Raw genomic sequence first — 15,868 nt, 5'->3', positions numbered from 1 at the left:
TTACTCATTAGTGTCTGAGTCTTTGCCACCCCATGGACTGTAGTCCACCAGGCTCCTCTGTCCATGGAATTTTCCAGGCAAGAATACTGGAGTGAATTGTCATTCCTATCTCCAGGGGATCTTCCCCACCCAGGGATCGAACTTCGGTCTCCTGCATTGCAGGCAGATTCTTTTCTGTTTGAGCCACCAGAGAAGCCCCTCTAAGTACATACTTAGCCACATTCTACAAATCTGATGTGTTAAAAATTGCTTTCCCTAGGAGGAGGGAAAGAGGAGGGAAAGAGATAAGCATTTCTCTGGCAAGGCTGGGCTTGGTCCTGAGATGATGGTGCTTCCATTGCAACCTCCCACTCTTGGCAGATGGGCCCCGGCCTCCTCCGTGCCTGTGTGACTTGCTCTGATTGGCTGGGCTGACGCTGTGTTTCCTGAAGAAAGTTTTGAACACAAGAGGCAGCAAAGCAGATCTTTTATCCTGTGAGTCCTTGAAGATTTTACAGACACAAGAATTCAGTTCTCAGTGAGTCTACGTAACAGAAGGAATGGACAAATCCCTGAGCCTACTCATGTTTTGGTTACAACTAGACTGTGAGTTAGAGGGATTTGGAAATGGGCAAAGAATGGGCAACTCCCGGATATTCCTCCCCAGGGAAGAGGGAAACTCAGGGAGCTGTACCTGCATGGTTTCTGGGAGTTCCTGTGGAGAGCAAAAAAGTAAACTTAAAATTAGTTTCCAAAGAATAATCAGCCGCTAACCAGCCTGTCTCTGTTTTCTCTTTCCGAACAGGGGTGAGCAGTAAACAGGACGTGAGTCAGAGTCCTGAAGCTCTGAATGTGAGAGAGGCAGACAGCGTGGTTCTCAACTGCAGTTACACTGACAGCGCTCTGTTCTTCCTTCAGTGGTTCCGGCAGGATCCCGGGAAAGGGCTCACATCTCTCCTGTCAGTTCAGGCGAATCAGAAAGAGCAAGCCAGTGGAAGAATTACAGTCTCGTTGGATAAATCATCAAGACACAGTGCTTTATACATTGCAACTTCTCAGCACAGTGACTCGACCACCTACCTCTGTGCTGTGAGGCACAGTGCACAGAGGGAACCTGTTCCCAGGACTCAAACTGCAGATGGGGCTCCAACCATGTCCTGTCTTGGCGCTGAGGAAACTTTTTCCATTAAGGGGTTTTCTACATTGACTTTCCTTCCAGATAGAGGCAATTAACAAGGGTAGGATGATTTGAGAGAATAGCAGTGAAACATGTGCATTACCACACGTAAAATAGATGACCAGTGCAAGTTCCATGCATGAAGCAGGGCACCCAAAGCCCATGGTCTGGGACAACCTGGAGGGATAGGGTGGCAGGGGAGGTGGGAGGGGTGTTCAGGATGGTGGGGACACAGGTATACCTGTGGCCGGTTCATGTTGATGTATGGCAAAAACCATCACAATATTGTAAAGTAACTATCTTCCTATTAAAATAAATAAATTTAAAAATCTGATAAAATGATCTAAAATTATATTGTGAATACTTTGATCATTAGATTTTCATCAACTTCAATGTAAATAATAGTTTTACAATCTAAATGGGAAAGAATTTGAAAAAGAATAGACACACGTATGTGTGTAGTGGAATCACTTTGATGTACACCTGAAACTAACACAGCATTGTTAATCAGCTTTTCTCTAATGTAAAATGAAAAGTTAAAAAACAGTAGTTTTGTTGAGATTAAGTAACATTTCACACAGTTCACTCTTTTAAATGAACAACTAAGTGTGCATCTAGTATATTCACAACATGGCACAATCACTACCTCTATCTAGATTTGAAACCTTGTCATCACCCCAAAAGGAAACCACACACCCGTGAAATAGTCACTCCCCATGCTTCCCATGCACATGTCCCTGGAAGCCACCAACCTGCTTTCTGACCATGGATTTACTAATTTTATGTATTTCATGCAAATGGAATCATACAATACATGGCATTTTTGCATTGTTTATTTTACTTAGCATAATACTTCGGAAGTTCATTCAACTCAGGACCAACTGTTAGTGTTAGTTAGTGAAAGTCTCTCAATCGTGTCCAGCTCTTTGTGACCCCATGGACTATACAGTCCATGGAATTCTCCAAGCCAGAATACTGGAATGGATAGCCTTTCAGTTCTCCAGGGGATCTTTCCAACCCAGGGATCAAACCCAGGTCTCCCGCATTGCAAGGGATTCTTTACCAGCTGAGCCACAAGGGAAGCCCAAGGGAAGCCATAAGGGAAGCCCAAAAATACTGCGTAGCCTGTTCCTTCTCCAGTGGATCTTCCCTACCCAGGAATTGAACCAGGGTCTCCTGCATTGCAGGTGGATTCTTTACCAACTGAGCTATGAGGGAAGCCCAGGACCAACTGGAGAAAGGCAAATGTTCATCCTTAACCAATCAGATAGGGTGCCATACTGCTATTAGCCTGCTGACATTGTCCCTGTTCTTCCCACCTGTCTGTTTTGCTAGAAGTTTGTCAGTTTTGCTGATCCTCTTAAAGAACCAACTCTTTGTTTCATTGATTTTATCTATTGTTTATCCTCTTAAATTTCATTGATTTCTCATTTTATCTTTATTATTTTCTTATGCTTGTTTTGGATTAATTTATATTTTCCTTGTCTAGGTTCTTCAGGTAGAAGCTTAGATAATCTATCTGAGATTTTATTCTTTTTTAATATTTGCATGTAGTGCTAAAATTTCGCTCTCAATACTTCTTTGGCTGTGTTCCCTCAATTTTGGTATGTTGTATTTTCATTTTTACTCAATTCATGAGAAAGTCAGTGATTTCCCTTGAGACATTCTCTATGACCCATAGATTATTAAGAAGTGTGTTGTTCGGTTGCCAAATGTTTGGGAATTTTCCTGTATATGTTATTCATTTATACTATTATTTCATTGTGGTTGGAGAATATACTCTTTATATTTCAGCTTGTTACATTAGATTTGTTGAGTTTTTTTAGGTCCCAAGATTTGGACTTACCTGGTATATATTCCATGGACACTTGAAAAGAAGTATATTGTGCTCTGGTTGGGTGGAGTTTTGTATAGCTGACTATTAAATCCTACTGATTAATGGTATTATTGAGTTCTTCTATACATCCGCTGATTTTCTGGCAAGTTATTCTACCAGTTGTTGGGAGAGGAATATTGATGTATTTAGCTATATTTCTAGATTTGTCTTTCTTTTTAGTTCTAATTTTTGTTCCACTTATTTTTCAGCTCTGTTAGTTGGTACATATACATTTAGGATTGCTATGTCTTCTTGGTAAATTATCCTCTTCATCAGTAGATAATATTTCTCTGTCTCTGGTAATTTTCTTTGTTCAGTAGTCTGTCTACTTTATCTGATATTAACATAGCCATTATACTTTTATTAATGTTTGCATAATACATCTTTTTCCATCCTTTCACTTTCAAGATGACTATGTCTTATTTGAAATGAATTTCTTTCAGGCAGCTATAGTTGGGGCATGTTTCTTAATCCACTTTTTCTCTGAAATGCTTTGTCACTGGTGTGTTCAGATCAACTTCTGTGTCTTACTTTTTGTGTGTAGATCACTTGCTTTTAATGTCTTGATATTTTAGGGCTTAGCCTTCCATTTTATTTGATTTTTTGTTTACGCTTTTTTTTGGCTCCCTATGTTTTACCCTCTAACCTCTTGTGAGTTATTCAACATTTTCTAGGCTTATACTTCAGTTTATCTGCAGTGCTCTGTGTGTGTGTGTGTGTGTGTGTCTGTGTCTGTGTCTGTGTCTGTGTTAGTTGCTCAGTTGTGTCTGACTCTTTGCAACCTCATGGATGTAGCCTACCATAGAATTCTCCAAGCAAGAATACTGGAATGGGTAGCCATTCCCTTTTCCAGGGCATCTTGTCAACCCAGGGACTGAACCTGGTCTCCCGAATTTTAGGAAGATTCTTTTACGCTCCGAGTCACAAAGGAAGCTCCCATAGTGTTTCAGATCAGATCAGATCCGATCAGTCGCTCAGTCGTGTCCGACTCTTTGCGACCCCATGAATCCCAGCACGCCATGCCTCCCTGTCCATCACCAACTCTCCGGAGTTCACTCAGACTCACATCCATCGAGTCAGTGATGCCATCCAGCCATCTCATCCTCTATTGTCCCCTTCTCCTCTGGTCCCCTATCCCTCCCAGCATCAGAGTCTTTTCCAACGAGTCAACTCTTCGCATGAGGTGGCCAAAGTACTGGAGTTTCAGCTTTAGCATCATTCCTTCCAAAGAAATCCCAGGGCTGATCCCCTTCAGAATGGACTCGTTGGATCTCCTTGCAGTCCAAGGGACTCTCAAGAGTCTTCTCCAACACCACACTTCAAAAGCATCAATTCTTCGGCGCTCAGCCTTCTTCACAGTCCAACTCTCACATCCATACATGACCACAGGAAAACCATAGCCTTGACTAGACGAAGCTTTGTTGGCAAAGTAATGTCTCTGCTTTTGAATATGCTATCTGGGTTGGTCATAACTTTCCTTCCAAGGAGTAAGCGCCTTTTAATTTCATGGCTGCAGTCACCATCTGTAGTGATTTTGGAGCCCAAAAAATAAAGTCTGACACTGTCTCCACTGTTTCCCCATCTATTTCCCATGAAGTGGTGGGACCAGATGCCATGATCTTCGTTTTCTGAATGTTGAGCTTTAAGCCCACTTTTTCACTCTCCACTTTCACTTTCATCAAGAGGCTTTTGAGTTCCTCTTCACTCTCTGCCATAAGGATGGTGTCATCTGCATATCTGAGGTTATTGATATTTCTCCCGGCAATCTTGATCCCAGCTTGTGTTTCTTCCAGTCCAGCATTTCTCATGATGTACTCTGCATATATAAGTTAAATAAGCAGGGTGACAACATACAGCCTTGACGAACTCCTTTTCCTATTTGGAACCAGTCTGTTGTTCCATGTCCAGTTCTAACTGTTGCTTCCTGACCTGCATACAAATTTCTCAAGAGGCAGATCAAGTGGTCTGGTATTCCCATCTCTTTCAGAATTTTCCACAGTTTATTGTGATCCACATAGTCAAAGGCTTTGGCATCGTCAATAAAGCAAAAATAGATGTTGTCCTGGAACTCTCTTGCTTTTTCCATGATCCAGCGGATGTTGGCAATTTGATCTCTGGTTCCTCTGCCTTTTCTAAAACCAGCTTGAACATCAGGAAGTTCACAGTTCACATATTGCTGAAGCCTGGCTTGGAGAATTTTGAGCATTACTTTACTAGCGTGTGAGATGAGTGCAATTGTGTGGTAGTTTGAGCATTCTTTGGCATTGCCTTTCTTTGGGACTGAAATGAAAACTGACCTTTTCTAGTCCTGTGGCCACTGCTGTGTTTTCCAAATTTGCTGGCATATTTAGTGCAGCACTTTCACAGCATCATCTTTCAGGATTTGGAATAGCTTAACTGGAATTCCATCACCTCCACTAGCTTCGATCATAGTGATGCTTTCTAAGGCCCACTTGACTTCACATTCCAGGATGTCTGGCTCTAGGTCAGTGATCACACCATCGTGATTATCTGGGTTGTGAAGATCTTTTTTGTACAGTTCTTCTGTGTATTCTTGCCATCTCTTCTTAATATCTTCTGCTTCTGTTAGGTCCATACCATTTCTGTCCTTTATCAAGCTCATCTTTGCATGAACTGTTCCTTTGTGTGTCTTATTGCATAGCTGTTTTTATATGGTGTTGGGAGGCACAGTGCAAAATAGCCCTGAAGGAGAAGGTCCTTGGGAAAATGGCGAAGGGCCAGAAATACCCAGGCATTGTGTACTGATAGCTGAAAAACATTTCCTGCCTTTGGCTATGCTCTGCACCAAGATTTAATGATTAAGCATTAAAGACGTTGCTTGAGAAAAATGGGTCATGGGATTAACACATGGGTCGTTAAGAACACTCTGGTCCTTGAAATATCTTTTACTGATTATATCTTAACCTTGTACGTGCTCTGCTTGCCATATGCTCTAAGCTCTTTGTTTTTTCTCCTATAAAAGGCTTGACTGCATAAATAAAGTTGTCAGACAGTCCTTGCAGTGACTGTCCAAGTGTTGTTCTTTCAGGTTCGCCATTTCCAAGTCCCAGGGAGAAAATTCCCACAGGTGGCGCCCGAACAGGGACTTGATAAGAAGACTGAACAAAGCGGCGAGCCCTGCAGAAAGAGGTAAGCAGGATGGGACAACATAGCAGTAAGATTCCTTTCTTTCTATATTGCATCACTTTTTGAAACAAAATGGTGTTAATGTTTCAAGAGATCAGTTGAATGACTGCTATCATATTTTGCTGGAACATAATCCGCGGTTCCCAGAGGAGGGGACGCTCGATCTAGACATATGGGAAAGGGTTAAGAATAATGTTTTGCGAACATATCGGCAAGGAGTCTGTATTCCCCCTCAATGGTGGGTTACATGGTCACTCATACGGGCTGTCATAGAACAAATTGAAGGGCATAATGTTGATTTGGAAGTAGAGACTGTTCGGTCCTTACATGAATATGAGCTTGATGAACAAGATATGCAAGGTGCTTTGAAATGTAAGAATGTTGTGCTCAATCAGACACAATCCCTGGAAAAACAGCTTGGAAACGTATGCATAAAGGATGTGGTGAAACTTCACTTAGAGTGGAGGTCATTTCATTCAACGGACAGCCCAAATCTGAGGTTTATCCTTCTGCTCCGCCTGTAACAGTAGCTGCTAACTTCGCTCATACTAACCATTTCACTCCTCCTTGGGAGATGCCTGCTTGCACTTTCACTTTCCCGATACAGTTTAGTCAACCTGCCCAAGGCCAGAATACTTGGGCTAGTCTAGATTTTGGTATGTTGTCTAGCTTTAAGTAAGCATGCACTCTGTATGGACCTACTCCTTACTGTGTAGAATTCCTCAGAGGATGGGCTGATCATTGGATGCCATATGATTTTTTCCAAGTAGCGAAGATGGTTCTAAATCCTCAACAATTACTTCAGTGGCAAATGTGGGTTGGCGATGAAGCCCGACAGATGATGATTGACCAACAATCTCGTGGTAACCCCACCAATTTAACCTATGATATACTTACTGGAATGGGAGCCATGGCCGATATGACTGAGCAATTAGCTAATATTACCCCTCGGACGTTGCATTTCATTAAAGAAATTTCTTGCAGAGCTGGGCAAAGGTTGATAGTGTTAACTCTGATGGTTCATTTGTCAAGATTACCCAGGGACATGAGGAGGAATATGCCCAATTTATAGGAAAATTAAAGGAGGAATATGCCCAATTTATAGGAAAATTAAAGGATGCCATTGAAAAATCTATTAAGGATGAAACCTTACAAAATATTATTTTAAAGCAACTTGCCTTTGAAAATGCTAATGAGGAATGTCGACCCGTGGTTAGACCAATTCAAGAAACCGGTTCTCTTATGGAGTATTTGAAAGCTTGTAAAGATATCGGATCTATGTCCCATAGAGCAAAATTAGCAGCACTAGAAACTTTTAATGTGCAAAAGGCTGCCAATGCTAAATGTTTTAACTGTGGGAAGGCCAGCCATATGTAAAAACAATGCTGCATGCCAGTGCAAACACCTAAAAATACTACTACTTCTAAAAAAAAAAAAAAAAAAGCCCCCAAGAGTTTGCCCAAAATGTAATAAGGGATTCCATTGGTTGAATGAGTGTTGTTCCAAAAGGAGGACCCCACATTATGACACTACAAGCAGCTACATCTAAGAGTGCTTGCATTGATATACCTAGTCCTTATCATATGGAATTAATGGAATTATACAATCCTCATTAAAGCCCCACTGGATATTATGGTCTGATCCCATCTGGAATGGTGGGACTAATTTTGGGATGTAGCAGCTGTATAATGAAAGGTTTAGTAGTGTTAACTGGAGTTATAGATGAAGATTATGGAGAGATACTTGTCATGGTGAATGTCATAAAATTAGGAAATGTATATCTACAAAAAGGGGAGCGCTTTGCACAATTATTACTTTTGCCATATGTCAGACCATTAAACACATCTAATAAAATTAGACAGGGGGGTTTTGGTAGCACCAATCTTACCACTGCACTATCTACCTTATTAAAGGAGCATCAAAAATCCACGCTTACTCTAAATATATGGTGCCGGGAGCCGGCGAGAGACATTCCACTCGTGACAAAGGTCATGAGGAAGGGGGCTCGGCATACGCAAAGGCGGGATCGAGCCTCCGGAGTGCCCCCGGATATTCTCGAACATCTACCCCCCAAAAAACCAGAGTCTGCCTACTTTATTGCTTTGTGCTCTCACCTCTGACTTTACTGGGGGCTGTCCCCCACCACCATCTCACTCTCTCTGTCAAAGAGTTGACTTACAGCTCCAATTAATAAAGTTCCTGGGCAATTAGGAGTGTTTAAATCCAAACCCCTCAGATGGCTCTCTAACTCGCCTGACAAGTTTACCCGGACACCTACAGCTATGCATACGATTGTTTACAGTCTCCCAGCCTCCAGAGGCATGGGAAGCTTAAGATATTCAAATAGCTTAGAGCCTCTCAGAGAATTAGAAACTGTCAGAATAAAACTAGTAAAAGATTTCATTGATGAGCCAATGTTTGTTGCCAAGTTTTCACATCCCCTGAATTGTATCCTTGAATGTGCATTAATTAATATAGTTGGTATGTAGAAAAAATAAGTAGTGGCCTGGTGTTAGTAACTTTAGACCCTTAAGGTAGTAAATTCTTTCCTTTGTAAACCCATTACACATCCACCCTATAGGAACGTAATCTTATCTTCGGAAGATGGCGTCAAACCTTAAAATAATTACTCTTAGGGAAAATAAGTCTTTGTTGATAAGTCCTTGTCAAGAGTCATAAAATGTTAATAGGCCTCTGGCCAGAAGATGATGTAAATCACCTAAACCATTTGTATACGATAAATCTGCAGGAAAGAAACCCTGGTTTTTGATAAGCATCAAAGACTGCTGACTTTGCATCCCCTATTATCCTCTATGTGTAACTTAGGGTATAAAAGCCCCTGTTGAAAATAAAGCTATGGGCCTTGCTCACCAACGCTTGGTCTCCCCATTTCATTCTTCCCTTTAACTTCCAGCTGAGTGTCCATCTGGAGCGTGGATATCCTCTGCGACCATTTATTTGCCTGGGCTTCTAAGACCCACTCGAGAAGGTGTCTAAGGTGGGGCACCTTCCGCTATTCGAGAGGGCGCCTGCGGCCTCCGTGGTCAGAGCTAACCTGGTGTCACGGGTTATATTGATTTTCCACGTAAACCAAGCCACTCAGCTTCTTTTCTCCACTGAATTTTCCTACTGAGCTATCCTCATTCTATTCCTCTTTATTATCTCTAATTAACATTTGAATAGGTCGCCTAGCCGTCTCTCCTTCGAATACCCTGGATCAGCCGGGGCTGGACCCCGGCAATATGGGGAAAAAATTTCATAGGTATGTTGGATACAGGAGCCAACATTTCTATTATTAGGACTGAAGAATGGCCCCTTGAATGGGGTAAGACTATGGCTCCTTCCAGACTGTTGGGGTAAATGAGGCTGATGCTACACAAACTTTTGTCAGTGCATCCTATTTACAGGCTTATGGTCCTGATCAAATTGTAGCTTACATCAAACCATATATTACCAGTATCCCTATTAATTTGTGGGGAAGGGATTTTCTTGAACAAACGAAAGCCACGATTTCTTTAAATGAGTCTTTTTAGTGGGGGCCATTGAGTTAACACCGCTGCCTCTCATCTGGGAATCTGATGCCCCAGTATGGACGCCTCAGTGGCCCCTGACTAAAGAAAAGTTGGCAGCTCTCACACAATTAGTAAATGAGCAACTACAGAAGAATAATATAGAACCTTCATTTTCCCCATGGAACTTTCCCTTTTTTGTAATGAAAAAGAAATCAGGAAAATGGCGAATGTTGATAGATTTAAGAAATGTTAATAATACTATGATTCCTATGGGACCATTACAACCTGGATTGCCCTCTCCTTCCATGGTGCTGAAAGGCTGATCTGTAATTATTATTGATTTACAAGACTGCTTTTTTACTATACCTTTGCATCCTAAAGATAGAAAACATTTTGCTTTTTCAGTTCCTTCTATAAATCACATGACTCATATTAAAAGATTTCAATGGAAGGTTTTACCTCAGGGAATGATGAACTCTCCTACCATTTGCCAATATCTCATATCTGTTTTATTACAACCCATTAGAGATAAATATCCTACTGCTTTCATAATTCATTATATGGATGACATACTCCTCTCCATGGAATCTGAACCTTGTTTACAACAGTTATATGACGAAGTCACTATCACTCTTCAAAATCATGGCCTGCTTGTTGTGCCAGATAAAATTCAATTGAAAGCACCCTTTAATTACTTAGGACATGTTATGGAAGAGTCTAAGATAAAACCTCAAAAAACTCAAACCTCTGTGCATTCTCTATGCATGTTAAATGACTTTCAAAAATTGATAGCAGATATTAACTGGCTTCGGCCATCTATTGGCATTCCCACCTATGCATTACAAAATTTATTTAAAACTTTAGAGGGATCTCCTGACCCTGATAGTCCTAGACAGCTAACAAAGGAAGCAAAAGAAGAATTAAAATTTGTTGAAAAACGCATTCAACAATCTTTCTCAACTCGACTGGATCATACCCAACCAGTCTATTTATATATATTTCCCACCAAACATTCACCTACTGCAATTATAGCTCAAAACAACCCGATAGAATGGGTATATCTGCATGCCAAACAGTCAAAAAAAATCGTATCATATATCGAGAAAATAGGGCAGCTAATTGTATCAGGAAGGAGCCATGTACGAACCTTAACTGGATTTGATCCATATGCAATACATGTTCCCTTAACAAAAAAGAAATTACAAAATGCCTTACAGTATAACATGACCATGCAAATAGAGTTAAGTGATTTTCAGAATGTTATCTCATTCCATTTGCCAAAAGGAAAATTATGGGACTTCCTGCAATTTACTAAATTTATAGTAACTAATATCATTGCCTCCCAGCCTATTTCAAATGCACCTACCTATTTTATTGATGGCAACAAGAAAGGCATAGCTGGGATTGTCGGCCCTGATATCAAAGAGAAATTACCTACTACCTATTCTTCAGTACAAAGAGTTAAATTATATGCTTTATATGCTCTTTTGTCTCTTCAACCATTATCCTTCAATGTATATACTGATTCCAAATACCTTGCCTCCCTTTTCCCTGATTTTGTTACCGCCTTTTTATACAACCTAGATGAAGAATTATATACTCTCTTTTCAAAGACTCAAGCCTTAATTCGATCACGTATGGAACATTCCTTCATTGCACATATACATGCTCATTCAGGTTTACCTGGCCCCCTGGCTACAGGAAATGATGCTGTCGATAGGATCATAGCTCCTGTATTTACGTCCACTATTGACAAACACACTAATCTTCATACCAATGCTAAAAGATTGCACTCTAAATACCATATTCCCCTCACTGAAGCAAGACATATCATTAAATCCTGTGACGTCTGTGCTCCTCTGCATTTACGTACCACAGTTTCGGGAGTTAACCCTCGTGGGCAACAGCCTAACTCCCTTTGGCAATCTGATTTCACTCATTGCTCCTTAGAAAAGTTTTCTTTGCTTTTTGTCTCAGTTGATACATTTTCAGGCTTTATATGGGCAGTGCCTGTCTCTTCAGAATCCAGCAAACACGCCATTTCCGCACTGTTACTTACCTTCCCTGTTATGGGAATACCTTCGGTCTTAAAAACAGATAATGGGCCTACATTTACCTCTCACTCGTTTCGTTCTTTTCTACTGGAATGGAATATAACACACATTACGGGAATACCCTATAATTCCCAGGGTCAAGCAATTATCAAAAGAGCCCATAGTACTCTTAAAACTCATGTATTAAAACAGAAAGGGGGAATATGGAAGAGGAGACACACTTCTTATCCTATTAACCCTCAATTGTTATTGTCTTTAACTCTTTATTCCTTAAATTTTTTAAATTTACTAAAAGATAGTTCTGATACTCGGGCATACAGACATTTTGCAGAAGGAGATAGTAAGAAACTATGAGAAGTCAACACACCAATATGGTATAAGCAGTTTAATCAATGGTTTCCAGGAATCTTATGACTCCTAGGCAAAGGTTACGGTCTTGTCATTGCAGATGGAGAGGAAATCTGGGTTCCACTTCACCATGTCCATTACCGAGAAGGACCCCAAGACCGGACTCCCCTGACAGGTGACGCAGCTGTTATGAAGAGTCTCATCAATGACCATAGAGGAGCCAAAGAGAAAACATCAACGTCTGAACCCCTACCCAACATGGGCTCAGGTGAAAAACATGACTCATCAGGCTGAACAAACACTGAAAGTTACTAGAACTCCCATGACTCCAGATAAGCTGTTTCTGGCAATGCTAGCTGTTCTCTCTTGTTCCTCTGGGGTAAGTGTGGAATATGTTTACTGGGCATACATACCTAATCCACCCTTGTTATCCATAGTGGATTGGGTCGATAAGGCCCCTATGGTACTCACCAATGACAGCCTGCACTTCCCAGCTCCATGGTTGACACAAAGACCAGTTCATGAAGAAGATGAAGGAAGAAAAAGAAATATTTCTATTGGATTCAAAACCTTACCCATATGTTTCGGATCTCACCCTTTATGCATGACTATATTCCCACAATGCTGGGCTTACTCAGCACACAATGGTTCTGCCTATCGTATAGGAATGTTTGCAACTGCATCCTTTCTGCTAAATGACTCTGAGAGGCATTATCCTGGACAAATAGTTAACTACACTAATTCACTCTTCCGGCCTGAAGAAGCATATAATTTAACCAATATGTGACATTGTATCATGGAGAAGGAAGCAGTCAATTCAATCTCTATACTTGTCAGATTGTCGGGAACAATTTGGAAAAATCTCTATCATTCAGCAAAATCAATCTATATTTAAATTCATTGATTGGGGACCCCATTGGTTGTTTGTGAACTGCTCTGAGGAACAGGAAAAGAACCATAACTGTTCCTGGTACAATAGGTCCAACGTGTGGGGATTTCATAAGACCAATGCTAGCTTTTGGACTTATAAAGACGTACTGTTAAATTGGTATAATGGGGGATTGTTTCCACCTCGACCCAGAATCGTAGTCCCTACCATAGGACCTGAGCAATGGCATATGTGGAAGATTCCTGCTGCATTGGAGCGCTTTGCCAGTGTGTATGGGACTACAAAATCCTTAAAACCTCAAAATTACACCTTTTTATACAATAGTACAAGTCATATCCAATCTTGTGTGCACCTCCCGTACATGTTTATTGTAAGTAACTTTGATATAGATCTTTCTGCTAAGATTGTTAACTGTACAGCATGTGCCTTGTATACGTGTTTAAACTATACTATTCCATATCATAATGCCAACATTGCACTAGTCAAGCAGAGATCTAAATTGTGGCTTCCTGTTAGCCTAACAGAACCATGGACCGACTCTATTCCTTTCAGTTCTGTTCAAAAATGGCTTAAAGAGGTCAAAGCGCATAGTAGGATGGATTATTGCTGACATTCGTAGTCTAATATCTATTGTTACAGTAGGAACCCTATCTGGTATGGCACTACACAATTCTATAAAGAATCATGATTTTATTACTGCATGGCACAAAGATTCCCATGATCTCTGGACTTGATAAGCCCAAATAGATCAGCAATTGCAAACATGAATCAATGAATTACAAACAGTGGTAATTAATTTAGGAGATCAAGTACAGCAACATACTTTTCAAATACATATATGTTGTCACTGAAATTTTACTTCTTTCTGTCTGACTAACATGCCCTATAATAACACTGAGTATCCTTGGGATAAAGTTAAAGCACATTTGCAGGATCTCACGGATAACTCAAGTTTGGGCATCAATGTTTTAAAACAACAAATTGCTAATTTTCAAGTAAAAATACCTAAGGAATTATATAGCACCCAGTTTTATGATACTTTAACCAAAACATCTTCCTCTCTGGATCCTAGAACTTGGTTTTCAGGAGGCAACCTATTTATGTATGTATTAATTGCTCTGCTTTTTCTGTCATTATTTGTAGGATATAGATGTCTCTACTCAAGACTCTGTGCCTCCCACAGCGGAGTCCAACTAGCAGCTGCTGTGCTTAAAGTAAAAACAAAAGGAGGATATGTTGGGAGGCACAGTGCAAAATAGCCTTGAAGGAGAAGGTCCTTGGGAAAATAGCAAAGGGCCAGAAGTACCCAGGCATTGTGTACTGATAGCTGAAAAACATTTCCTGCCTTTGGCTATGCTCCGCACCAAGATTTAACGATAAAACATTAAAAACGTTGCTTGAGAAAAATGGGTCATGGGATAAACACATGGGTCGTTAAGAATGCACTCTTCCTTGAAATATCTTTTACTGATTATATCTTAACCTTGTACGTGCTCTGCTTGCTGTATGTGCTAAGCTCTTTGTTCCTTGCTCCTATAAAAGGCTTGACTGCAGAAATAAAGTTGTCAGTCCTTGCAGAGACTGTCCAAGTGTTGTTCTTTCAGGTTCACTGTTTCCAAGTCCCAGGGAGAAAATTCCCACATATGGTTGCTCCAGTTATTGCATTATACATAACACAGTCTATTGGTAATATTATTTTACCTATTTGAATGAAGTGTATAAATATTGCCTCTCTTTACACCTATTTATTCTCCCCATTCATAAAATAATTTTCTTTAGTACCTCTTCCATGTGTGTTTAGAGCCTCATTAGACAGTGTTATAATTATTTCCAGATATATAATTATATTATTATATAACATATATATTTTCACCAAATATAATTGAAGTCTTGTATTTATCTGTATTTTTGCTTATTGTATTCTTTATTCCTTCTTGTTGTTTCAAGACTCCTTCCTTTATAATTTTAATTCTATTTATAGAGCTTCCTTTAGACATTATTAGGATAGGTCTTCTGGGTGACCACTTTCTTAGTTTTCCTTCATTTGAGAATGTCTCAATCTTGTTTTTACTAGTGAAGGCTTCTGGATTAATGGCTCTTCTCTTTCTGCAGTTGAAATATATTGGATTATTTCCTTCTGGCTCATAGTTAAATCTGGAAACTAAAAAAATTGTAACTGTGATTTTATGTTTCATTCTAAAAATTTTTTGTATTCAACACTTAAAAGTTGAAGGATAGCTGATTGACAATGTTATGCTAATTTCTTCTGTAGAGCAAAGTGACTCAGTTATGCATATATAGACTTTCTTTTTTATTTTATTTTCCATTATGGTTTACCCCTGGATATTGAATATAGTTCCCTGTGCTATCCAGTAACTCAGAGAATTTTTAAATCACAATTCTGTGCTTTTTTAAAAAGCCAAATTTAATACAGTTCAAGGCTGACAACATATAAATCCTCTTCTGTACATAATCATAATGCTTTGAAATTCAATCACAGAAGGGCAGTAAAAAGGTGGGGCGTGTTAATGAAAACAGTGAACTTCTCCGTAGTTCTCTATTTGGCCTCTAGAGGGCACTGCTGCTTAAATTGGAAATTGCTTTTCTGTAAAAGATCAGAAGAAATTCACAAAACCCCTATGGTTTAAAGAGAGATTCTGATCATTTTTTACACAGTGAGATGTAAAGCATCTCAGACACCAGAGGTAGGCATTTTGTTAAGGCAGCTTCTCTTCCTAACAACCTCCCTACAATCTCCATCAGAAGAAATATAAATCCTTTGTCATTCTTAACTTCAGAGAAACCTGGGTTCAAGTCAGCCAGTCATCAGGCTCATTTGTGGGGAACCTGTTAGAAAGGAGCTCACTGCCTCTTCACTGCTCCACC

The 15,868-nt window shown here is 40.0% G+C and overlaps 1 gene segment (V, D, J or C); it reads left to right on the top strand.

The window, feature by feature from the left end:
- The first annotated feature begins 539 nt into the window (after positions 1-539).
- LOC129621936 (T cell receptor alpha variable 21-like) lies at positions 540-12,265 on the top strand. The segment is given in 3 exon segments: positions 540-585; positions 785-1,068; positions 12,194-12,265. Coding segments are annotated over 3 exon segments (402 nt in total).
- Positions 12,266-15,868: the final 3,603 nt, after the last annotated feature.

The sequence above is a fragment of the Bubalus kerabau genome, chromosome 10 (assembly GCF_029407905.1).
Source record: "Bubalus kerabau isolate K-KA32 ecotype Philippines breed swamp buffalo chromosome 10, PCC_UOA_SB_1v2, whole genome shotgun sequence".
Lineage (NCBI taxonomy): Eukaryota > Metazoa > Chordata > Mammalia > Artiodactyla > Bovidae > Bubalus > Bubalus kerabau.
The sequence above is the reverse complement of the archived record's forward strand: the minus strand, read 5'-3'. Positions and strand labels throughout refer to the sequence as shown.